Raw genomic sequence first — 25,309 nt, 5'->3', positions numbered from 1 at the left:
CATAAAAAGTCATTGCTTCGGGAAATGCGAATACCGTGAAGATATTATATACCTATGTAACTATGGGTGTTTATTAAAAGAATGAACTCTTATTTTTAGACGTAAACAGTTGTTAATCGGATTGAAGATTAAGTTCACTACTGTAAGAATGACTGAGTGATGGATATTCTTTGTTATGCAACAGCTGATGCTATCAAGATAAGAAAATGCAAACGAATTCAGCCAAACATGTCATTCTATAGTATCTCGAACCAGAGGTTCGAAATCATTTTAATGATATTTTTAAAATATTTTCCACCTAATTAAAGAAGTTTATGAATGCGTACTCAACATTAAGCTATTTTAAGTACTAATTAATTTTTACTATTTGTGTTAATTTACTGAATGGTAAGAAATTGTACGGATTTCCTGGAATCTCGATTTCATTTACTTGCAAATGATAACTGCCGATAAAGAGCAAAAATTAAACATTCCAACGATCAATCTATCCTGCAATCTAATTTTATATCGTCTGAGTAAAAAAAAGAAACATTAATTTAAAAAAAAACTGAGCATTCATGTTCAATTAAAATCGCCCGATCTGAAAACAAATTTAATATTTAACTAAATGTGATATTATAATGGCCGTTAAAGCTCGTGCTTCGTAAAAATTAGATCTTTAAATACAAATAAATTTTAGATACGGTCCCTCAAAAAGACTGGATATTTTGCAGTCTTTGTGAATATTTCGAAAGCTGTTTGAGGTATGAGCATAATTTTCTGGATTTCGACAATTTAGCATGTCAGCTTTGCTCCCATGCAAAAATTTTACTATGTTACAATTCAGGTTCTTCTCACATTCATCTTTAAAAATTCTTAAAAATATTAAATTTTAATTATTTGTGCATTTATTTCATGAATTTATGAAATACGATTACTTTATTTAGGTAAGGGAATAAAGTTTTAAGAAATATGTTAATAGTTTCAGAGATATTTCCAAAAGTTCATAAGATTCATTTAACATTGGAGGCCTTATTTTTCAAAACCCTATAACTCTCGAAATTAGCATTTAAATTCTATGAAATTTTATTGGGAGGGTTAATTTTATTTCATTACGAAAAAACAATTAAAAAAAGATTGTACTCAATTAACCATGTTAATTAACTCGATAAATCATTTTGTCTATCTCAACAAATCTGTATCCTCGAGTCATTTCCATCAACACCAAAGTTGTGTAGATGCGATAATAAATAACAAAATTATAGTTCAGCAACGGATTGTAAAACCCTCCGCGTTTTTGCGCATCCGTTAGGATGGGTTTAATTCTTCAAAATAGGGGTGAAAGGAGGAGATGTTTACATTTACAGTACACTCCCGATTATCCGCGGAATTGGGTGGCGCGGCCGCCGCGGATAACAAAAATCGCGGATAATCCGAAAAAAGCTAAAAACGGGTATAGCAAAAGAGAAAACAGTCATTCCAACTTTGAAAAATCGTTTTATGTACAATAAAACGTAAAATAAACAGCACGAAATGTTTATCTAACGCTTACTATTTTAGTATATCGCTCAAAACTAACCGAAAATGCATTTTGTTAATGAAAACAGAAAAGTGCTTTGTACTTACGAGAGGTGTCAAGGATGCATAGAAAAAGTAATACACATGTACTGTTTTAATACTATAATGTATTATGTAATTACAAAAGTATAACTGTAAAACTGCACCTTTTTGAAAAAATCAATAAAAAGAAAGAAAAAAAAAAAAACTTTGTGCGGGAGGCGCGGATAATCGGGAGTCTACTGTACTAGTATCTAATAGGTGAAATCCAAGGTCAAAGAGAATACCGGAAATGCACTCATCGTTCCGCGTCTCACCCCTTAATGAGATGGAGTCGTCGAAATGTGGTCGTCTCAGAATCCGTTGACGAACTATACTGGGGTCTCTTCCCCCTTTAATTGACGACTGTGCAAGGAAAATAAATGCGCATGCTAGGGGGTTTGTCAGTAAGTGCAATAGGCGGGGGAAGAGCAAAACGGAATTTATTTTCTGAACACGCATCGTGCTTTAAAGAAATTATCTAATATCGACTCATTAGTCCAATGCATTATACCTACACAAAAATGTTTGTTTTCGAATTCCCCTTAAAATAATTTTAGAATTGTACACATGATTACACATTTGGTGGAGAGAGGCTATTTACTGAATAATGGTTAAATCGCGTTGAAAAGTTTAGTTCATAATATTTTCATAACCTAGTTCAGGTGTCGACCTCGTTCTATGACCACGTTTAAAAATTATGAGGTCCATCTGAAAATAGCACTCGTGTTGCTTCGAAGCGGGACGTAATGATAACTAAACAAACTCTGCATAATGTTTGCGAAACTAAAGTCAGTGATTGAATCGTATGTTATTAAATGTTGGAATTTTAATAAATTACCTGCATTATAAAATCTTTTATGGGGCCAAATTTTTTTATGCATTATTAGATGAAAAGTTTTTTTTTTTTTTTTCACATATATGTTTGCTTTTTATGCTTAAGGTATAAATAAGTTATAGTATCTCTAAAAAATATCAATGGAATATTTAGAAGGAAATTTTTATATAGGCATATGCAACCTTGATAAAATTTTGAGCCATTAATTCCCCCTCCCCTTTAAATTGATTGAGAAACATCTGTTTGAACTATTTCTAGAAAGTTTGCTGCTAGAATGAGGAGAGTTAAACAAGCTATTAACAATGTGTTTCATTTGCTATTTAAACATATAGAATTGAAGGAAAAATGTTTCACCTGCTGAATTCACGAATTCATTGATGAAGCAGCTGTAATGAATCGAATTGAATTCACCGAGTTCAAGTGGTTTACGGATTTATTAATTAATACGAGCCAGATGTAGCTTTTCACGAATATAAACTAAAAATGTTTTTACTTATGGATATGTTTAGTTGCATGTTATTGTGAACTAAAATTGCAGAATATATAGATCTGAAATTGAAGGTTTATGCTTTGATCTTGTCTTTTTGAATGCATCTGATTTATAGCTAGTTTAATCGTTAGGTTAATGTGAAATATCTATTAATCGCGGAAAGTTTCATATATCCTTATTCTGTGTTGTAGGAGGTAAATTCCTTCTCATCTTACAATTTAACATTGATTACCCCTTTTTTGTAGAGGATGAGCCTGATTATGTTTAACTAGTTTCATAATTTTGTAAGTCTGAAATTTCCATTCTATTCTAAAAAAATTCTTCATATATCGTTTACACAGAAAAAGAGGAATTACATTCGTAATAAATTTCGTTCCATTAGGCCGCCCTTTATCTTTTTCTTTCTTTCTTTTTTTTTTTGTATCTATTTGTTTTTATAAAATATTTATGAAAATAATAAGAATCGATCTAAGTTTCGCATAAACTTTGATCGATTCTTATTATTAAGTTTCGCATAAACTTTCTCTCTTCTTTCTTTCATTTTAATTTGTCTATATTTTTTCCTTTCTTTACCAAAGATATTGGGATATATTTGTCGAAAATCATTTTTCCTATTTGTTTATATACAATTCACATTTTTCTTAATTTGTAAAGGTAGAATTTTGTAATTGATTTTTCATTCGCAGCATGGTGTGCCACGTTTTAAAATTTTGTAGGTAATAATTTTTAATTTAATTTTTTCTAGATATTATAGTTTAATGTTTTCAAACTTTAATTATCAGTTAAAAGAATTAAATTTTGATTCTATATAATTTGATTCTATATAAGCAGCACTAAGACTGAAAAGTAGGAAATAATTAGGATAAAACAAATATAACCTTTTAATTTACTAATAAAATTTTCCTTTAATTAATCTCTTTAAAAATCTTAAAATAGAGATTTATTTTTTCTTAAATTAATTTCTGTTGTTGCCATTTTAATATTTATTTTTTTTCCTCCACATTTTCTAGGTGATCGAATTATTTACAGCCATGCGAGAAATGAGCAAAGAAATGCACCACCCTGTCCTGACGAAAACAAGTAGCGGAGTAGCACTTGAGACTATCATTCATGGATGTCAGCAGTATGAAGTTCTTTACTTGGGAAGAATTAAGGTATTTAACCCTTTAAAGGGTCATTTTTTTTCTAGTCATATTATGTTAAAATATTTTTAGGCTTGAAATTAGAATAAGAAAAGGGATTCATTTAACTTATTAGATAAATTTATTAATTAATTAATTTGGTTAATTAATAATTAAGTAACAAATCAAGACACATCATTTTGTGTAAGATAAGGAACTGAAGCATCTAAATTTCTGTCTTTCTAAAAAAAAGTGTCTGTACTTATGCCAACCTACATAATTTCATACAAAGATTGATAAATTTGGTGGGAAACATGCTTCCTACGGCCCTAGAAAGGGTTAAAATATTAAAGCATTTTTAAATGTTTCAGTTGTTAAAAGTGTGTCGAAAATGGATGTTGAAAGTTATTAACTTACAAATAAAATTAAGATAAAATTGTAAGTCGCAGAATGAACCAAAATTAAGGTATATAAAATTAATCATGCGTCATTATTCTAATTAAAGAAAGTATACGAATGACAAAAACAAAGAATCCCTAAGTAAAAATGATAAAATTGAAATAAGAACTCTAAATATTTTTAATTTTTATTGAGTATATTCATATACTCAATATTGAATTGCCAACTTCTTGTACCGGGTAATAATTTCTATTTCTTAGAGAAGAAAAATTCTCAATCTAATGCTGGTTTTATTTTACAGTTTGACGATGAGTACTTGTGAACTTTCAGATACATCTTCAAGTAATTCACACGAGATGTATTCCAAGATGTTATTTTCTGATGCACTCGAACTGCTAATTTGTGTATTAAAATCAATTTACTCTAAAACTATTTTTAGTCCGAACTACACTATCATGTACTGATTCACGATCAATATTTCCAGGAAAGAAGGATTGGATAATATAATTTACTGTGATATCGTTTATTGAAATTATTTCTCAGAAAATAAATCACTTATTCTCATTACATAAACTTTTATTGCATAAAGATAACTAAAATAAGATTTTTAAAACGGGTCAAAAGCTATATAGCCTTAACACAAAATTATATTTTTAAAAATTCCAATGTTATATTCGTAGCTGATATTTGATACAATCTTGCCGTTTGCATGCTTATTTCTTTGTATGGTTTGTGGTTCCTGCAATAGGATTCGAATGGAAAGCTGTAATGTCTCAAAATTCATATAAAAATTAATGGTCATTTTTTTTTTTTTTTTTTTCATTTCCTTTCTGTGATATCCGTTATTGCTGTATACATGTTATGTCTGTGTTTCAGATGAACACATTTACAGATATCTTTGAAATATTTACCCTTTTGAAAATATTGAAAAATATAATTGATATTTTATTTATTTTGTAATTAAAAAAATGTCTTTGGGGTTTTAACTGATAGAATCGAAAATACGACACATGACTACAATTTTAGTGTCAAAACGACAATCCAATTTTATAAATCTACCATGTTGACTCTCGTTTGAACACCCAGTAATCGACAGACTAACTAGCAGTTTACCATTTGATCGATCTGGCCCAAAATTTGATACAGTCTTATCTTGAAACCATAAGCCAAATTTCATACATCTGACCTCTTTTTAAGCTATCATATTCGCATGCGTGTGGTAGGGTAGACAAACCTAATAATAGACATAAGATACAATATACAAGATACTGATACAATTCGAAAATATTGTTTTGGTATCAGGACGAAATACGAAATTTCTGTAACTATAGTTCGTTTCTCTAAATGGCTCCTTTTCTGAATTTTCTCTTTCGCAGACAGGTTTCAAACAATTCCAAATAAATTTTTTTAAATCTTCAGAAATGTGTGAAAGATTTAACTTGAAAGCATTGGAACCAATGCATTTCATTCACAATAAAAATTTATCTGTTATTGAAATGTCTAAGGCGGGATCAACCATAGAGACGGATTCGTTGAAATTTGAAAGTAAATGTTCATGCAAAAAATCGGACTCATCTGAGTCACGTTTGGTTAATTTTTTGGCATCAGAGTGAAATAAAGTGAAAGAAATTGTTTTTTGCTTTTAGAAATCTGTTTCCGTAATTTCGATTTCCGCAATGGGAAAATTCTTAGGTGCTAATTAACTTAATTAATCAGTTTTTAGATCTAAATAAATCTGCCGTCTCGAGATTTTTCATCAGCACTAATTGCGATAGTAAATAAGAGGTGTCCCATTATTTTTTGTTGGTAATTGTACGTAATTTTTAAGTATAGTATATACATTTCAGTCGTATACTGTGTTTTATAAAAAGTTTATTTTCTTCTTTTTACCATTTCATTATGCGAAAGGCAGATTTCCATTTTCTTACCTTTCCAAGGATGTTCTGTGTAAAGGCTACATTTGAATTATATTCATTTTTAAAAGAGAATGTAAAATTTTATATTAAAAGGCTTCCATTTTTTTTTTCTCTTGAAAATTCACTTCTGATGCTTGAGTGTCTTGTTAACTTTGGATTTTTTTTTTTTTTTTTTTCCTTTTCTGAAATGAATCTATTAAATGTACTAAAACAATTAGAAATGATAATTTTTTTTCTTTCAATATTTTCAACTGTGAATACTTTCAACAAACATCCATACATTTTCATTGTCTCAAAGAGATTTACAAACTGAGAAACTCTCTGCTCGCTTTATTCTCAGCAACAATGAAAAGGGAGTAGTTTAAAGAAATTTGTCGAAATTGTCTGGCGCATATGTTCTCATATGTATGTAAAACCGCCACTATCTATTTAAGTTCTTTCGCCACGGTAAAAGAGAAGAAATAGCGATCAAAAGATTATTAATAATAAAAAATAAAAGAACCGCTGAATTTTGATTTGATTTCCAACGCATGATATTGACCTTGCTGAAAATGGTATGGTTTTCCAGTTTTTCTTTCTTTTGAACGCTAGTGGTTTTTTAGAGCTTGTAATTAACACAAACTTCTGAAATTAAACATGAACTTCATATTCGGCTGTCTGCACATACGGCAATTGGCTTTAAGATCCATTTTCATTTCTTGGCATTTTTTATAATCTTTCTTATGGATTGCATGTCTTGTTATTGCAAGCATTTTTTTCAATTACTATTTAATCGCACATTTATCACCTCTATTTGTTCTAATGGAGTCTCCGATGTTTATCGAAGTTACTTGCCTCGTGATATTGTTGGAGAGGGTACCGAAAAAGCCATCTGCGTTCCTTCCTAACATTACTGGGTGTTCAGTCAAGATTACATTAACTATACAGAAAACAAATCCTCGATCAGATTGCATAAAATTAATCAACTCTTACAACGCATTGTTTGAAAGAAATATGTTAGAGAAAAATATGTCACATGCTGAACATTATACGCTTTATTAAAATTGTGAAACAGTGGGACGGTTTTGATATTCTAACTGCTACCGTGGCTTGTTTTGATTGCTTAAAGTTTTCTACTTGGAAGCATTTAAAGAAAGCAGTACATTTAACTTCAGTTATTGAATTGTTCGTATGCATGTTTTCATTTTGTGGGCAGTGCTCTGTTGGATTTTTGCAATTAGCCATTTTACGGAGCTTGTGTTCTGCGCGGCACTCATTGTATATGTTAAATACTGTGTCACAATTTCGTCTGTTTCCATTGAAGCACATTTTCCATATATTATACGCGACTGCATACTTTTTCTTGAGCATTTTTCTCGAAAACTATTATGTATGGATGTTTCTACGAAATTTTATATTCTCCTGGCGAGGTACTCCGCTGTATTCTATTCATATAGCTTTGATGGAACATCCGATATAAAACCGAAGATAATTAATTTTAAAATGAATAAATACCAAGAAAATGAAGTTAAATGCTGAATTATTATTAGAACAGGCTAAAGCTTTTCAATTTAGCTTCCCTCCAGTTTAAAATTTTTATATTGTATTTTTTTACATCTCTTATTGATAAATATGTGACTTATGCCTAATTAATGTCATTAAATTTATTTTTAAAGAATTAATCAAATTAAACAAATTGTTTCATATTGTAAATATCTTGACCATAATACCTTATTCCACTACGTTATATTCTTATAATAAAAGAAATAATGTTGTATCGAAATTATTAAAAAGTCTTTTTTGTGACATTTAGTCAATATAAAACTGAAATGTCCTTTTCAGCATTCTTCTTTTTTAAGATACAAGCGAACATATTTGTTAAATACGTAAATCAGACATTTCTGCTCTAATTTAGAGTAACTTATTAAAAGATCATTAAATACAAATTCAGATATAATTCTTTTTAGTTTTACAAGATAGATGAAAAAAGCTAAGCTATTTTTAAATATTGAGTAATCATTTATCAGATATGTTGATTTCATATATTCTTGTCAAATCATATAAATGAAAGGGCTCATAAATAAAATGCAGATATTTTTAAAAGGTGTCTGGAAAAAGGGCCCCTCCTACCTTCATTGATGATGCTGTTGAAAAATTTCGTCTCTTCGAAATGGAAAAAACGAGAAGTCACCATGGAATAAGTAAACGACGGCGACATGGAAGTGGTGCTAGTGTTTCTAGTCTGCCTTACACTTTAGATGTTCTTGAAAAACCTTATGAAAATGGACTACAGAAACAGATAAAACTTTCAAGCAAGGAGGATCTAAGCAGCAGTAGTGGAGTAAGCTCTTCTGAAAGCATTAGTCAGAAAAGCTTGGATATTTTGTCAAGTAACCAAGATACTCAATCAATTAATCAAGTAAGTTACAAAGAATTTAAATTGATATTTGATCTAAATTCTCTGGAAAGTTTCATTGAATAACGCTTCTACTTATCCGCAAAGCGTTAAACAATGTTCGTCATTTGTCTTATTTGTTATATCACAATATCGGCAATGACAGTCATTTTTGTTACGACTTGACCGCATATTTTGGTTTTTCGTTCATTTTTGCATATTTGTATGTAAAATTAAAAAAATTCTGCTTTTGTAATGGATAATATGTTCGTTTTTATTTGGAAACATCAATGAAAATATTTCATTAATTTGGAATTTTATGTGAATTGAAATAATGAACCGTCGCATTTATATACCAATAACTTGATCACATCGTTTTATATAATAAGTAGGAATAGGTCTGATTTTAGATGCGTCGTTGTTATCATACTTTCGATTTCAGTCTCTTTCTTATTTTATAGTAGAGTCATTCGTTTTCAAATCAGTATATCTAATACTTAAAAATGAATTTTTGTTTGTTCGTATCTTATGCGCTGCCGTATCGTTCAACCGATTGTGATGAAACTCGGTCAAATTATTGCTTGTACCTGCGCGAAAGTTATAGGCATAGTACAATTATTTAAAATAAAAAACTTTCACATTTTTTTAATGTTAAAAAAAATTGAAAAAAGTGTCTTCATTGATGAAATCTTGACTTACGCGTTTAACAAATTAGAGATAAGTTTAATCTATTAATAAAATACCGATTATAAAATGAGTGGCGATTATAGACTTAATTCTCTTAAAATAAAAACTAGAAGAGTAGTTCCTGGAAGGGAATAGATACTTACAAAGGTTGTAGAAACAAATGCTCAACGCTATAAACATTTTTTATTTGTGTGCTGCATACTTGAGCTGCCATAATTCACATGGCGTGAATTGCGCATTTTTCTCTCAAATAATTTATCGACATTTGACCTGAAAAGAAGAATCGACTACCTTGCTTGGCCATTCTGTGTTCTTGCATACACACTTTGCACAATCGGTAGAACTGTGCTTGGATTAGAGGTATCTTGTTACATAAACGATACCAATATATTTTTAAACAATATACTAGTGTTAACAAAGTTAGGGAATTACTTACTAGAACCTTTTTAAAAACGATATGACGTGATTAATTTATGGATGGGAAAAATATAATATTTATTAGAAATATTGCTTTAAAGTATTTTAGCGTTCATATTTATTGTATATATGTTTTATAGATATTTTATGTATAAAAATTAAAAATTCACCATTCGTTAATATTAATAATACATTTCTTCTCTTTAGATATACTGTGATACTGATCCTGCCGTACATTCTCCTCAAAATTCACTGCTTAACTCTGATCTAGCATGTACATTTCCTGTTCATTCACAGTCATTAGTGTCTCATAGTCAGAGTATGGATATTGCCACAGCTGCTCAAATGCTGACAGAGTTCAAGCATTCTGATTTTAAATGCAGTTTGATGCCTCCGTCCTCTCTAATCACTCATACTCAGAGTTTAGATGCTCCAGCATGTGCAGACATTGTTCGGGACCTTAGAGACATTGATCCAGGTGTAATACTCAGGGACAGAGTACGCTCTTGTAGTGGTGATATACCGAGAGCAAAACAGACCTCTCTTCCTACATTTCACAATAAAGGAGCTGAAAATAGTGGATTCTGTGATGTTCGGCGACCTCGTGCTTATACTAGTCCTAATCCATCTGACAACCGTCAGTGTAATCGAACCATGCTGTTCTTAATAGGTCGTATGGAAATATGCTTAATTGGAACAGACAAGAAGCAGATGCTGATGTGCAAAACTTTTAACGATATTGCACATTGTTCACAAGTATGACTTTCCTCTCTCTATATATCTTTATTAATTAAAAAAAAATACGAATAATGAACGTTCTCTTAGGAGATTTTTATGTTACTCATGATTTAAAAAATTGTTCATCTTTTTCTTCCTGCTCTTGTATGCATATTTTTTGTTTATTTTTAAAGTCATTCAGATTCCAGTTACTTTTTCATGATAAACCAACTGCATATTATTTTATCATTTTTAAAAAAAAATGTAATTAGGCTATTTGTTGCTGTACTTTTTTCAAAACGTTTATTGTTTTTCACTCTGGCTCCTGAGTCCAATGTATGCAGGCGTTATAATACTAATTCTTTTACCATTTTAGATTCTTCAAAGGAAGAAAAAATCAATAAAATTAGCGTTTTCCAAAAACATATTTATATTCTTTTATTTTATATGTATATTAAAAAGATTTGTAAAACATTGGAGTCGCTATTATTAATTTTTTGATAATTTTAGAATTTATAACTGTAATTCTTTAACATGATTTGATACTCTGCAATGTGTTTTCATAGAATAGTTTTTGATCGGGTGTTGTTAAGCTGTCTTAATTGCTAATATCTTGTGGATTTCAATTAAACAAATTTCAACGGTATTTTGGATGTACGAGATTTGTTCTAAAAATATCTGACCATAATTTTGCACTAGGGATCTGTGGTTTAAGTCAAGTATCAAAATGGCCCTAATGCATCAATTAGCCTCCCCCCCCCATGCTTGCAACAGCTGTCGGTCTCTAGCAGAAATCTAATGATTTCGAGAACATAAGTGAGCGCCGTAGGATTTTCATTTTTGAAATAAATGTCTGAATCAACAGGCTTTTCCGGAGTTAGCAGAGGATGCAACGTATTTAAAGGAGCTGTGCAATCTTGCAAACATAACAATAGAGACTGAAACACATTTTGATATGTCTTTCCAGACATGGGATCATCATTAATCTAGTGAAAACAGACCTTGTTGATGCAAAGTTGTTGTATCAAGATAAAAGTATTTGCAAACGAGAAGAATACGTGCATTCCATTTTTGATTGAGGATTTGGACTTCAGAAGAATCTAGGCGAAGTTCTTGCAAAAACTGCTTATGGTCGAGCTCAGCGATACAGAGTTTCTTGGATAAATACAATATACTTATACTTCATCAGGTTCTCTAATCTCCTGACATTGTTGCATATGGATTTTCTCCTAGTTGAAAATACTCTTAAAAAATATCTATTCTTAAAAAAAAAAAAAAAAAAAAAAAAAAAAAAAAAAAAAAAAAAAACCTTCGATTTTAGTCTAGAAAATACATCATACAGAATGAGATAGGCCAGCCATCCTTCCAGCATTGCTTCCAGTAGTGACAGAACGTTTGGGGGAGAATTGTGTTACTTTCCAAGGGAACTACTTTGAATGGAACTTACTTAAGATTGGTCAAGCTTAATACTCGCACCTTTTTATGAATAAAGGTTGGAAACTTTAAAGAAACCTCGTATCTTTATTACTTGGTAGTTGTAAGAATCAGATTTTTCTCTGCATGTCGTTTTTAAATTTGTACCTGAATAGCGCTGTTCTTAACATAGTGTAATGAATCAGCTTCTTCCTGGGTGACCACTGTGACATTCCTTTTTCCCACACTCGATAATGTACATTCCGGGCCATTCTTCATCAACGAAACTCCCACAGTGTTAAGTGCCTCCAGATTGCCAAATGGAAGACCCTCCTTTTAAGTACGGTCATCTGGCCATTTAGTGCTAATCCAGATAAGGAACCACACGTGCGTTTCCCAGGCAAATAAATCGTGTCTTCGAAAGGCGACAGTGTCAAACACTCCAGATGTCCTGCATTTTTCCCATGGTGGAGGGTGAATCATCAATGGACATTTTCCCACGGGCGACCAGAGACGATTCAGGTTGTTCTGAACGGTGATTGGGTAACAGGGAGTCTGAGAGGAAAATAAAAGGTGAGATTTTTCGGAAGAAGACGGAGAGAAGCTTCGTGTGAACCAAGGAGAGGAGCTTCGTGTGAACCAAGGAGGAGAAGCTTCGTGTGAATCGGACTTCTGCGTAGAATTCCACCCGAAGAAAATTCGGTGGATTCCGAGAGCTACCCCCGGAGTAGCCTAAGACGCCAACAGCCTGTTCGCTGTTCTTGTAAAGTTGTTTCCTTCGAAATAGTTCGAGGAACTATTCTTGTGTAATTTTCTTGTTGTAAATAGCATCATTCATTTAACCTAGATTAGAAAGAGTTGTTTTTATGTAATAAAGCTGTAAATAAAAAAAATTTGATCATATCGCTACCTGTTTTTGGATCGAGACTTTACAGCTTTAATATTTGGTGGCAGCGGTGTTGATAGAACTTTGCGCGGTAAGCTATCATTAGCTAACTGGACTTGCGTTTCAGACTCAGAGATTTCTAGTCTGAGAAAACTTACAATATCTAGGTTAAAGTTACTTTTAAAAAAAGTTGCGTGGTAATTGCCAACTTCAAGATCGACGAGTGGAACTCAAAGCGAGGAAGAATCGCTGAGCTGCAAGAGCGTACTGACCCAAGTTAGAAAGGAATTCTCCAGCCGCAAGTTCGACGAGTGGACTCAACTTCGATTGGAATTCCCTCTACCTCCAACCTGGTATCAACCAACCGACGAAGTGTTCCGAGTCTCCTGCACACCGGTGAGTGCTTCCTAACTTTCCTTTCTCTAGAGGCAGTAAATTTATTATAAAAGTAACTGTCGATCACTGAAGTAAAATTTGAAATTTCAGTGTAGCATTTTAGAATTGGCTATTAAAGCAATGCAGTAAAGAAATTTTTAATTAGTTGGGACTAATTATAAAGATTAAAATTTTGGTGTACAAGTTCTGTTAATAATATAGAAGTAATGTTAAATTGTAGATGCTAATTAACTTGTAAATGCTAAATGTAACCACAGGTTTCAGTGGCTGAACCAAATGCATTCGATGAATGATAACTTTGACTTTTATCGAATGTGTATTAGATGAAAAATTGTGTGACAGTTTGCAGTAATTAGTTGAATAGAAATCTGCTGAATTCAGTAAATTATTCAAAACTGGTGAAATATTTAATAGAATTTATTTTGTGTATTGTATAAATCAACTGTGTTTTATGTGTAGTGTTGATACATAAAGGAGTTCCTTGTGTTTAAAATCAGTTGAGTTTTGTGTAGCTTAAATTTTTTTTTGAGAGTAAGATAGCTAATCAGTTTGTAAGTAGAATTAAATTAAGAAATGGCTTTCTTAAACAGAGCGTTGAAAATAGATTTATTTTCCCTGACGGAAGAATTAGGGATCGAGACTGACCCTTCAAATAAAGTAGTAGATCTGATCAGGAAAATTAAAGAGTTCCCAGATATTGACTTAGACTTCGTAAAAGATAGATATGAAGTTATAGTGGAAGAACGAAAGACAGAGAAAGAGCGCGGCGTAGAGGCAGAATTACAAGCTGAAAGGCAGCGCGAACGGGAATTTGAGTTGGAGCGTTTAAGAATATCTAATTCCTCGGAAATTAATAGCTCACATTCAAGCCGAAATGAAAATTCTAGACCGCGAAGAGATATTAAGCATTTAATGCCTAAGTTTGATAGTAACCAAACTGATATGTCAATTTATCTGACATTACTAGAGAGGCAATTAAAAACCGCCGAGATTGACGAGGCTGAATGGGTCTCTCAACTACTGTCATTATTGCCGTTAGATTTGGCTCACATCATAGCGAAAGAACCGGAAGACAAAGCTCAGGATTACGAGCATATTAAACAAGTTTTGCTGGAACGATTTAAGATAAAAACTGAGACATATAGGCAGCGTTTCGTGAGCCATCAGAAAAAACCGAACGCATTGTGGAAGGAATTAATTTTTGATCTGGAACATTTCTTAGATGGTTGGCTTTCGGGATCGGGTGTAACGGATTTTACCGGGCTAAAGAAATTGTTAATCACCGACCAGATAAAAAAACGCGTCCCGAGCCAGATAAGAGACCATTTTCTAGACGTATGGTCGGAGTTCGTAGATCCTTTTGTTCTAGCCGAGAAACTAGACCACTACGAATCGGTGCGGACGAAATCCAACTTTGTAAAATTCCCCGAAAGAAAAATGGTTGAGAGAAACAGACCGTTTTCGCCTAAGGAAGAAGAGAAGTATAAAGCGACGGAAAGAATGGCAAACGCTAAACCCAATGAAAATAAATCGTGGAGGAATTTAGCCCCACAAAGGAATTGGAGGGGAGACAATTTTGATCAGCGGAAACAATTACAATGTTATGAATGTCTGTCTACGACGCATTTAAGGCCAAACTGCCCTCAATTAAAAAAGAATCAACCGACAGAGCAGATAAATCACGTAGGAAGCGCGCACGAAAATGAATTATTTGCTCCCTATATAAGTGAAGGATCCGTTAACGGATCGGAAATTAAAATTCTCCGGGATTCAGGCGCCAGCGTAGATATCGTAACACGAAATTACGTCAGTAATGCAGATTTTACCGGTGAGGTAATTTGGGTGAAACAACCATTGGACTTAGATTTGAGGTGTTTGCCTCTGGCACGTGTAAGGCTCAATAGCCCAGAGTTCGGGGAGGTCGTCACAAAGGCCGCTATTGTTGATTCATCTCTCGATCAAGGAATTTACCTTCTTAGTAACGCCACGGCCGAGTTACTTAACAAACGTATCAGTATTGCCACTGTGAATGCTGTCACTACTCGTTCACAAAAGAAGGGGGAAAACGCGAAAGGGGATGGAAAAGCAAGGAGAATAGAAAGCGGGACAGGAGGGAAGAATGAGATAGAACCTGAAATGCAACTGAGAGAAGAATCGTTACCACCCATTGAGATAGGGGAAGGAGCTGAAGATTTATTCACTCCGTTCAAGATAACTCAAGAAGAATTTTCAAAGGCTCAAATGGACTGCGGAACCTTGGAAGAATGTAGGGAACGCGTTAACAAAGGACATGAGGGATTTAAAAAGGAAAAGGGATTGTTTTTTAGGGTAACAAAAGATCATTTAGGAAACCCGAGATCTCAATTAATTGTGCCGAAAAAATTCAGACCGGCAATATTAGAGATGTGCCACGAGTCGACGTCGGCACATCTGGGGGTAACTAAAACGAAAGATAGGGCCCTAAAATATTATTTTTGGCCAAATTGTGTAAAGGATATCGAGAATTACGTTCGCTCGTGTGATCCTTGTCAACGAATCGGTAAACCAAGGGAGAAGACAAAGGCCCCTCTCAAATTAGTTCCCGTTATATCGGAAATTTTTAGCAAATTAAATATTGATTGCGTAGGACCATTACCCATTAGTGAGAAAAGCAATCGATATTTGTTAACGGCGATGTGTATGTCTTCAAAATATCCGGATGCAATCCCTATAGAAGACCTTACGTCAATCACAGTGATAAATGCTATGTTAAACGTTTTTAGTAGAATGGGGTTCCCCCGTGAGATACAGTGTGATTGGGGTACGTCGTTCACTAGCTATTTAACCACAGAATTTTTTGATAAGTTCGGAATAAAAGTCACTCATTCATCTGTGCGGCATCCCCAGACAAACCCGGTAGAGCGTTTCCACAAAACCATTAAGCGACTTCTAAAGGTACTATGTTTAGAGTCCGGGAAGGATTGGGAGAAAAATCTTCCCGCAACTCTGTTAGCTTTGAGAACGGTTACTCACGAGAGCACAGGATTTAGCCCCGCTGAGTTGGTTCACGGAAAAAACCTAAGGACTCCAGAAGTGCTGTTATACGAGCACTGGGTAGCACCGAAAGAAAACGAAACGGCGGTAGCCAAATACATGTACGACTTAATAAACCGCATGAGACGTTGTCAGGATATAGCAGTAACCAGGATGTTGGAGACGCGAGATAAGAGAAAATTATGGTATGACAAAAATGCTGTCCATCGCCAATATAAATCCGGTGATCAAGTGTTGGTGCTCGCAGCATCTATGCCGAATAAACTATCAGTACAGTGGATAGGGCCAGGCGAAATTCAATCTCAATTGTCGGAAACGAACTATATAGTGAAAATGACAGGAAAGGAGGCCAAGCCCCAAATTTTTCACGTTAATCTGTTGAAACCTTACCATAAAAGATTGGCGGAGGTGAATCTAGAGTTCCACGAGGAAAAAGTGAATGTGGAGACGGAAAATGATTTAGAGATCGCATACCCGACGGGAGACGTAAACGCGTACGATTTCGAGGAAATATCTCGAAGTAGCAACTTAGAAGAGAGGTTAACGACGGAGCAGATTGGGGAACTCAAAGAGTTGTTACATAAACATAAAACAGTTTTTTCAAATAAGCCGGGAAAAACCCATCTAGTTGAGCACGATATAGAACTGATCAGTAATCAGCCGGTTCGGTCGAAGCCATATCGCACATCACAACGCCAAGCCGAAATTTTGAAATCGGAAATAAAGCAGATGTTAGATCTGAAAATAATTGAAATGGGACAATCAGACTATACATCACCAATGCTGTTAGTAGAGGCACCGGGAAAGGCCCCAAGACCTTGTATTGATTACCGAAAATTAAATAGTGTAATTAAAACTGAGTACTTCCCCTTGCCCAATTTAGAAGAGCGAGTAGAAAGAGTTTCCGCCGCAAAATTTATTACGGTACTAGATCTAGCGAAGGGCTACTGGCAAATTCCAATGACGAAGAACGCAAGTCGGTTAGCAGCGTTCGTAACTAATTTCGGGACGTATCTCCCTCTAAGAATGCCATTTGGATTGGTGAATGCGCCATATTTTTTTAGTAAGATGATGGCTGAGATATTAGGGAATTGTGAGAAGTATGCAGTACCTTACTTAGACGATATTGCGATCTATTCCGAAACATGGGAAGAACACTTGAAACATGTTGACGAGGTTCTTAAAAGAATAGGAGCGGCAAATCTAACCGTGAAACCATCAAAATGTCAGCTAGCACAGAGCCGGACGAAATATTTAGGACATATGGTAGGAGATGGCGTTCGAACACCAGCCGAAGCAAAAATCAAAGCAGTGATAGATTTTCCTACCCCCAAAACAAAAACTCAGATACGAGCTTTCCTTGGGCTAGCGGGTTATTACGCACACTATGTGGAAAAATTTTCTGTCATAGCCGCACCTTTAACCAATGCATTGAAAGGTAGGATGACGAAAGAGCAGATTAGATGGACGCCCGAATGCGAACAAGCATTCCAAGAATTAAAAATGAGTTTGACAAAAAAACCCGTCTTGCATGCCCCTGATTATACAAAAAAATTTATAGTCCAAACTGATGCGTCGGATGTAGGGATGGGAGTTGTAATGTCTCAATTAGATTCCGAAGGCAAGGAACATCCTATTTTATATCTAAGTAAGAAATTTTCAGACGCGGAAAAGAAATATAGCACGACTGAAAAAGAGTGTGCTAGTATAGTATACGCCATAAAGAAGCTTAAATTTTACTTGGATGGCCAGCACTTCACTATTGTCACGGACCACAATCCGTTAGTTTGGCTAAAAACCAATGCGGGTAACAACCCTAGATTGATGAGATGGTCATTGGCTTTACAACCATACAACTATACTGTCACACATAAACCGGGCAGTAAGCACCAGAATGCTGAGGGTTTGAGCCGCTGTAACCTTTAAAAAAGGGAAAATCTAGTGATAAATTTTAATGTGTAAACGGTATTTTAATGTGTAAATAGTGTTTTAATGTAAATTGTTTTTTAAAATGTATTTGTATTGTATGAGTGCCTCTAAGAAGGGATAGTTGGTTCCACGACCCAGTAGTGACTTTCGTCCAAGACTGGACAAAAGTCCCCTTTCAAAGGGGGGGGAGAGTTGTAATGAATCAGCTTCTTCCTGGGTGACCACTGTGACATTCCTTTTTCCCACACTCGATAATGTACATTCCGGGCCATTCTTCATCAACGAAACTCCCACAGTGTTAAGTGCCTCCAGATTGCCAAATGGAAGACCCTCCTTTTAAGTACGGTCATCTGGCCATTTAGTGCTAATCCAGATAAGGAACCACACGTGCGTTTCCCAGGCAAATAAATCGTGTCTTCGAAAGGCGACAGTGTCAAACACTCCAGATGTCCTGCATTTTTCCCATGGTGGAGGGTGAATCATCAATGGACATTTTCCCACGGGCGACCAGAGACGATTCAGGTTGTTCTGAACGGTGATTGGGTAACAGGGAGTCTGAGAGGAAAATAAAAGGTGAGATTTTTCGGAAGAAGACGGAGAGAAGCTTCGTGTGAACCAAGGAGAGGAGCTTCGTGTGAACCAAGGAGGAGAAGCTTCGTGTGAATCGGACTTCTGCGTAGAATTCCACCCGAAGAAAATTCGGTGGATTCCGAGAGCTACCCCCGGAGTAGCCTAAGACGCCAACAGCCTGTTCGCTGTTCTTGTAAAGTTGTTTCCTTCGAAATAGTTCGAGGAACTATTCTTGTGTAATTTTCTTGTTGTAAATAGCATCATTCATTTAACCTAGATTAGAAAGAGTTGTTTTTATGTAATAAAGCTGTAAATAAAAAAAATTTGATCATATCGCTACCTGTTTTTGGATCGAGACTTTACAATAGAATAAATATCCGAAACGTGTAAAGCACTTTTGAGTTTATTTGAAATCTTTGATAAATGGTGTAATTTCTCAGGAATAATTCAAGTGATCTCAATATGATCGAATTCTTAATAGATGGAAGAATATATAATATATATATAATAATCTAATGATATTTTAAACTTTTAATTTCAATTTAATTAATTTCCAAGATTTTATCTTAATTTAGCTCATAGTAACTTCATTCTAAAATATTCTCTTATTTCGTGATCCAATTCCACTTTCTCTACTTAATTAATTCAAGAGAAGCTTTATAAAATTGCTTAGTCAGCTAAACGCCGATACTTTCGCACGCTCGGCGTGAAGGGGTAAAAATGTCCAGTAAGCACATTCTTTCTTAAAAGATCCCTGTGTTTCCCTTACATGTGATTGACATGTGTCAGAAATCCCTATCAGAATCTTATTAATACATTAGTACTATGAAGAAATATTTTCCCTATCAAAATCTAAGGTTATATAAGGCGAGGGCTAATTTATTTCGGCCCTTTTCCCCACTTCGGCTTTTGTACTGCACTGTGGCGGATGTCTTGTCCGCGTCTCTGCTTGTAAATAACTATGCTTTCCCGATGGATATTAAAAAGAATTTAAAAATGTAAAATGTTTCATCTATGTCTATAATGTTTCATCTATGTTTCAAATAATGTTACACACACACACACACATTATATTTGTAAATATTACCTCACAGATATATTGATTTTACAGTTTTACAATAAAATACTTCAGATTTCACCAATTCTTAGATTTTATCTCGCAATATCCATTGAGTATTTTCTCTATATATGATCCTTATAAATATTTTATTCATCTGTACTCTATTTACATTAATGATGCTGATGTGCAAAGAAAATAGGTTTGGAATGATAGAAAATCACTTCCAAACCAGTCAACAATGTTTCTGTTTACAAAATCAAAATTTGCAATTTAAAAGCTGCACATTAGGGTGGAACGAAAAAATCAACTTTGGATTTTTAATTTATAATAGAGCGGAAAAGTTGCCTTCTGGTATAGATAAATAAAAATTATAAAAAATATTAGAGTATATCTTGAGGTGCCCCAAGGACGTTAAAGTTTCATAAAAACACACTTTCTGCAACTTTTTAAGGATTTTTGCGTTCCTCAATTATGAAAATAAAAAGCTTTCATTAGGCATTGTCATATCAATAAAAGTATAAAAGCAGTTTTACTATTGCACTGGCATGGCACTGGTCGTCGTCGGAGTAATTGCTATTGTGGTAAAGGGGGGGGGGAGGATTTGTCTGCGTCCGATGACAAGGACAAAGCTGGTTTCAAATCAGTAGCTTTGCCGTGTTCAGTTGAGTTGGCGTCTCCCCTCCGTCTATTGTGTAACTGATTTGTTAGTTTGTGCTTGTGTGGTTTGCTGTAAGTAAATTTGGCTCAGTCTAAATTAATAAAAGAAGACAAATATCGGAGTGTTCAATTTTTGGAAAATTTAGTGGTTTGGTTGAAGTTGAACACACTACTGACGAATCTAGTGAATTTTGCAGCTGTATCATATATTGGACATAATCTCAAAATTGCTTCCGAGAAGGATCCTACTGTAAGCGAAATATGACACTTTAGTTCCCATAATAGAACAAATAAGGTCAAGAGCTTCTATTCCCGTTGCTTCTAGCAAAAGAAATTCACAAATGATAAAAGCTTATTATGCGAAATACAGGATTTTATTAAATTCTAAAAGCAGAAAATGTTCACATAAGTTTAATTTCAACCTCACAGAATTTACAGAAGAAGCTAGGCGTTTATTTAGTATTGCTGACTTGTATATAAAAAAAAAAGGGCCAATTATGGAATAAAAGGTTCTAAACGATCAATGCTGTAATAGGAAAATGGTTCTAGGTAATATTGATATTGCTACCACAAGCGCTTTGAGGAAGACAGAAGCAAGAAAGAGTAAAGAACTACAGAGAATACTTAAGTTTAATCAAGGACAAAAAATACTAGTGCATCAGAAACGATTACTGGTGATAATGACAACGCTGAAGAACAACAGTGTTGTTTACAAAAGACTCAAGCCATCAAATAAACAAAAAGCGGTAAAAATACCAAGTGCCTGTGCGGTTTAATGTAAGTTAAAACTTTATACCGAAATCATATGAAGCTGAACCAAATAGTATAGGGGACTCGGTTATCGACTTTCCCTGGCTTTCTTGTCACATGTAAGCCGTGGAAAGAGCTGTGAAACAGGTGGCCAAATCGGCTCAAAATCTCTGTGGTTCAATCGCAAGAGAAGAATACACAAGAGCAAAAATTGACGCACGTGTGAATATGCCAAAACTTAATTTTAAAAAACTATTTAATGTGGCAGTGAAGTAGAAACAAACATTTTGCAGCTGCAACATTTGTGATCATAGGATACAGAAGTAAGAATTGCAAAATTGGACATACAAAATATTTTTTTTATTATTATACTTTGTAATTAATAATTTTTTCCAATTGTAATGTTTATATATGTATTTAAAATCATCTTTTGTAACATTATATGAACGAAAAATTCATAAATATTTTATCGAAGTTTATAATTTCAATTTTTTTACAAACTTTAAGCAATTTTCGGCACCTTGAAATATTGCTGTATTGCAACCATAATTTTAAAAAAATTCTTTTTGAACGTAATAGTTTTTTAGTCATCAAGCATTTATCGGATAAACCTCTCATATGAATCATTTTTATAAACATTTGCAACATGCTATTGGAATGATCTTAGAGCTTTCGGTCTTGTGATGAAGCAAATGCATACATTCGTCATTTTTCTCTTACTTTGATAAATCACTTCAACACATAATCTCTATCCCCATCCCTTCCATATCGTTTTTATTCACGCGTAAAATTGGCATTTTTTCGGTCTACAGATTCGATATCATCCCTACATTTCGGGAATTAGGAAACAGCTGGGAAATTTTCAATGTATTTTTAGTCCTCCTTCTTAGTCAAGGAAGCTGATCATATTCTTTCAGGAGATCGCAATTTTCTTTTACGTTGAATTCGCAGCATTTGCTAATTAGGAAGTTGTCGGTGTTCTTTGGTCACAACCATTATCTTACAGAGTGGAAGGAGGTAGAACAGTGCAGAAGCAGATGGTTGGTCCAGTGAAGGTAACAATCTAAAGATGCATTTTTTTTTTACCTTACTGCCGGTCTTGGACTTAGGATTCGAGCGTCGAAATTAATCATTACGAACGAATTGTTGATCACTAGAATTTACAGATTTTGTGTGTATTTAAATGTGGAAGATCCGTTCCATGCTATTTTGATCAGTAAAATTGACTGATCATTATATCCGTGATCCCTACCAGCGGCGGTTACTGCAGATTTCATTATGATCATCACATGCATGGAACTCTTAGGATTAGATAGATCCCATCATTGCCGATAGGGTTGTTAGCTAGCCACAGCATCGTTTGTATACCACAAGGGGCCAATTTTTTTTTGTTATTAATTAAAACAGTTAAATATTAAAAATAATATTTAATTGTTTAAAAAGATTATTTTAGTTTAAAATTATTTCTTATGTTGTTCTCACTTTTAGATTCAGGTTTCCTTATTGCAACTTTTTATTGTCGTTCCTTCAGATTCGAATTAACCAAGCATCTCTGTATTACAAATTGTTTTGATTTGCTTTGTTTTAATTTGTTTTATTTTATTTTTGAGTTGATATCTTCAATCTGGTTCATCTTCTGTTTAAAGAATCTCTATATTTTAATATATATATTTATATATATTTACAATTTGTTCTACAGAAAAATAAATAATTTTTCTCTAAATTTTTCCCTAATATTATTCATAGAAAAGAAATCACTTCATTTTCTGTTTAATTTTAATAAATGTAGTAAAAGATACTGCCAAAAAGCAAGCAAGATTCTCCAAGACATAAATCATGAAAACGTAACTATAAATATTCATTGAATTAAAATAAATCGGAGAAAGATTTCTTTTTAGTGAGGTAATTTAAATATTTTAAATTCTTTTGTTCTCCGTTTGCAAAGTTTTTTTTTTTTTTTTTTTGCAATAATATATTTAATCATTCTGTCTTTCAAACAGCTACAAGTAAGATATAAAAGTAGTTTGAATAATTTTATTAATGTACAAATGCATTTATGCAACAAGCAAAGTTAGAAGAATATCTTTTCTTAATAAATCATCGTGCAAGAAATATGTGCTATGCCTACCTTCTATTATTGTTATAAAATATTTTAAGAAAGTATGGATGGAGTTTTTGGTTTACAAACGAAAAAAAGTGAATTGTAATTTTTATGCACGGATATTTGAACCTTAGTATCCAAATATGCTGGTAAAATTTTATTTTGCAAGTTTTGAATTCTTGCAGTAACATAATATTATGAAACTTCTCATGTAAATTTATCTTTATGTCAATCTTTATTATCTTTATGTTAAACTGAATTTGTGATTTCGAAAAGTTTTTTGTTATAACATGACTTCTAAAAAAGCTTTTAATTTAATCTTGGAAAGTATAATTGTGAATTTTGTTTTCTAGGGAGTTAAACATTTAGATCATTTTGGTTTTATATGCAGAGAAACTACGTTATCTGGTGCAGACTGTTATTCAGGTTATATCTTCCGATGCCAGACTGAGAAAGTGGTTTGTATTATCTTATATATCTTGTCCGTTTTGTTGATCTTTTATTCTGTTTTTATGATTTGGTGGCTTAAATGCAATCAATTGTTGAACTATATTTAGAAATGTTTATTTTTTTATATTCATATATTTTATCTGATGATATTCTTAAGGCAAAGCTCTATTTTGTATAATGCATGAATAATGTAATGTCTCTTGAGTACATCAGCGATAAAATATTTACCTAAATTTATAAATATAAATTTCCAAATTCTCGATTCTTGGAATCAAGGAAAAACTTCATTTTCAAGGCTATCAAATTTCATAATAAGGTATGAAGAATCCTAGTTTTTTGGGTGGAACATCAGAAGACATGACGTGTAAAACTGTGAATATTTGCATTATTTCAAGGTTATCAAGAAGTCACAGAGAAATTTTTACTGATAGTAAATATTGCTTTTCCCATTAATTGTCTATATAAAGGAGTTTCAATTTTCAAAGCCAAAATTTTGTTTTATATAGTATTGTCGAATTTAGAATGAAAATTTCTTAATATGTCCGGCATAGAGATAAATATTGTATACTTCCGAGAGAAAAAAAAATTTAAAAAAGTTGATTTCCATTTATATCAATCTTTAATTTTGTATTTTTTTGCAAAATTTTAATTGAAAGAAAATGTTTCCAATGCTTTATAATTACAATTATAAAAATTAGCGATAGAAATGGAAGAAAATAGAAATGGGAATAGAAAAATTAACGATTTTGTCCAGTCGTTTCACAGATCTAGTCTTCAGAGAATTCGAATTTCACAGCCCAGGCTGATTTTCTTCGCATTCACTTTTGAATTGGACGCTTGCCCAAATAGCGGCTTCTCGGGATGTTCAGCACGTTGATGTAGTCAATCCCTTCTTTCGATATTCATTTTCAAAAACTGTTTTCTCCCGTCAGTTCTTTTCGAAAGTTTACTGCAAATCAAGGACATACTGATGTTGTACAGGCCTCAAGAATTTTTTTTTTTACTAGATGAACATCATATTTTTCTGGGTCTTTTCAATTATTCCTAAAGAAACAAAACCTTGGCCAATTTAGACGTTTGGTTTTAAGTCAACAACAACAACAAGAAGGGAAAGGGAAATACCTCTGCAACTCTTATCTCATCTTCACAAATTTGGCGTCAATAGAAATGATTTAAGGGAACAGATTTATTCCAAACAACTGTATGACCAAGTTAATTAACATAGTTATATTTATGTTAATTAACTATCACGAAATTTTCCATTATGGCTATCAACGTTTTTTGCTCAATCGATTTTTCAACATGGAATTAATATCCCAGCACAATTTTATGGAATTCTGATGATAGTTTTGAGAATTAAAGGTTTTGAAAATGACACTTCCCAGTTTAAACGAATCTTCTGAACTTTCGGTTACATCTCGGAAACTATTATATATTTCTCAAAAACTTTTTAACTCGAAGAAAATTATTAGATTTTTATAAATTTACAAAATAATTGCATAAATAGGTCAAATTTAAAACTTAAGAATT

At 33.2% G+C, this 25,309-nt stretch overlaps 1 protein-coding gene across 3 annotated transcripts in view; it reads left to right on the top strand.

The window, feature by feature from the left end:
* LOC129958152 (TBC1 domain family member 4-like) overlaps positions 1-25,309 on the top strand; it is a 172,881-nt gene that overhangs the window by 36,005 nt on the left and 111,567 nt on the right. For all 3 annotated transcript variants that reach the window (XM_056070382.1, XM_056070384.1, XM_056070383.1), the window contains 4 exons: positions 3,914-4,057; positions 8,423-8,737; positions 10,025-10,573; positions 23,683-23,787. In XM_056070382.1, coding sequence (XP_055926357.1) covers positions 3,914-4,057; positions 8,423-8,737; positions 10,025-10,573; positions 23,683-23,787 — 1,113 coding nt within the window. The remainder of the gene's footprint in view (positions 1-3,913; positions 4,058-8,422; positions 8,738-10,024; positions 10,574-23,682; positions 23,788-25,309) is intronic.

Source organism: Argiope bruennichi, chromosome X1, assembly GCF_947563725.1.
Source record: "Argiope bruennichi chromosome X1, qqArgBrue1.1, whole genome shotgun sequence".
Taxonomy (NCBI): Eukaryota; Metazoa; Arthropoda; class Arachnida; order Araneae; family Araneidae; genus Argiope; species Argiope bruennichi.
This window is presented reverse-complemented; position numbering and strand designations above follow the sequence as displayed.